Raw genomic sequence first — 1,856 nt, 5'->3', positions numbered from 1 at the left:
AAAAAAAAAAAAAAGGAAGTTCAAAGCATAGTGTGTGTATTATATATATATAAATTTTTTTTTAATCTTTTTTTGATCAGTATTATTTAAGTGCGCCACAGAAGTTTAACTTTAAGTTGAAGTGTGCTATGAGATAAAAATGGTTGGGTGGGGCCTGTGGTGCTGGCCCATAAAGAGAAAACCTGCCCAACCCACATTCTACTTTTAATGTCCCCATTATAAGAACTTATTAACTACTGAGTTCTTTAAAAACAGGAAATGTTACCCTTTGCTATGTTTAACACTGTTTAATGATATGTAGTCTACTGATCTAATGATTCAGTATCTATTGATACAGGCAATTTCTTTTTATAATGCATTCTATTACATGGTCAAATTGAAAGTTGATTGCTAGGATTTTGCTACATTAACCACTAGTTTAAGGGGCCAAGAAATAAAGCTATTCACTGTGTTTGAAAGGAGCAGACGAGTAAGAGAAGTATTTATGTCCTTTTGTTTTCCCAGCTCCTGCAGGGGTGTCCAAACTGTGGCCCATGGGCCACACACAGATTTGAGGTCTGTTTTACTTATCTATGGTGTCAGATATCACAGAAAGTATACACGGACCTTTTCTTTTATTCATCAGCTTTCCTTAGTGTTTGTGTATTTACTGTGTGGCCCAAAACACTTACTTTTCCAATGTGTGTCAGAGAGGAAGAGGTGAGACACCCCTGTATCTTTTTGGGGATGTACCTCTTGTCCTACAGGAGTCTGACAGTGACTCAGGGGAAAGGCACTCATTCTTAGTTGTAGCTGGGCTGAAAGATGACACAGTTCTCTTTCTTGCCCTTTTACTGGCACCACTGTAAATGGGAATGATATTGTTTGTTAAAATCTCTCTGATCCAACTCACCTTGTTCCTTAGCAACCTCAGGTAAATATGTGGCTGTACGTTTGACACCTTTTTCATTGATGAATTCAATTCGAATCCCATGGACCCCTACCTACAGAAAAAAACACAACAAAGTAAATGGCACTTCCTTAATCTAATGAAATGTCAAGTTCCCCACACAGAAATTAATATTGTCCTCTGAACAGCTTGACCCAGGTCTGGAAATAAGGAGAATGTCTTGCTTTTTATGACTAACTTTCTCTCTCAGGCGCAGGGGCCAAAGAAAGTTCAGCTTTAGGTGAAGGGCTGGGTGTGCATATAGCTACCTCTCTGAAAATCCAAAAGTTGTAGAAATAAATTCTTTAATTAACTCATCCAATAATTTTGAATATTTGTCCTTACCCTTTTCTATTAAATGAATATACTATAAGATTTTTATCTGGGTTCATGACTCTTCACATCTAATTCCTAATAATCCCTTTACTTAAGGGCCTAAAAAGAGTAACTATAATATTTTCTCTTATCCCATTCTTTCTTTTTTTTTGGAGACAGAATCTTATTATGTCGCCCTCGGTAGAGTGCCATAGTGTCACAGCTCACAGCAACCTCAAACTCTTGGGCTTAAGAAATTCTCTTGCCTCAGCCTCCCAAGTAGCTGGGACTATACACACGTGCCACAAGACCTGGCTATTTATTATTGTTGTCATTGTTGTTTAGCAGGCCCCGGCCAGGTTCAAACCCACCAGCCCCAGTGCATGTGGCCAGCACCCTAACCACTGAGATACAGGCGCCGAGCCATATTATTTCTTTTCTTTTCTTTTCTTTTTTTTTTTTTGAGACGGAGCCTCAAGTTATTCCCCTGGGTAGAGTGCCATGGCATTACAGCTCACAACAACCTCCAACTCCCGGGCTCAAGCGAGTCTCCTGCCTCAGCCTCCCAAGTAGCTGGGACTACAGGCGCCCAATACAACGCCTGGCCATTTTC

At 39.8% G+C, this 1,856-nt stretch overlaps 1 protein-coding gene across 4 annotated transcripts in view; it reads right to left on the bottom strand.

The window, feature by feature from the left end:
• The window catches only part of AMMECR1L (AMMECR1 like), a 28,646-nt gene that overhangs the window by 6,370 nt on the left and 20,420 nt on the right, over positions 1–1,856 (bottom strand). For all 4 annotated transcript variants that reach the window (XR_002775851.1, XR_002775850.1, XM_003800329.2 and 1 more), the window contains exon 6: positions 893–983. Coding sequence is in view for 2 of the 4 variants with exons in the window: in XM_003800329.2 (XP_003800377.1) it covers positions 893–983 (91 nt within the window). In the remaining 2 variants the exon portion in view is untranslated. The remainder of the gene's footprint in view (positions 1–892; positions 984–1,856) is intronic.

Source organism: Otolemur garnettii, unplaced genomic scaffold (genome assembly GCF_000181295.1).
Source record: "Otolemur garnettii isolate 467f Iridium unplaced genomic scaffold, OtoGar3 scaffold00173, whole genome shotgun sequence".
In the NCBI taxonomy this organism is placed as follows: Eukaryota; Metazoa; Chordata; class Mammalia; order Primates; family Galagidae; genus Otolemur; species Otolemur garnettii.
Note: the sequence above shows the minus strand (reverse complement) of the source record. Positions and strands in the feature narration are given on the sequence as shown.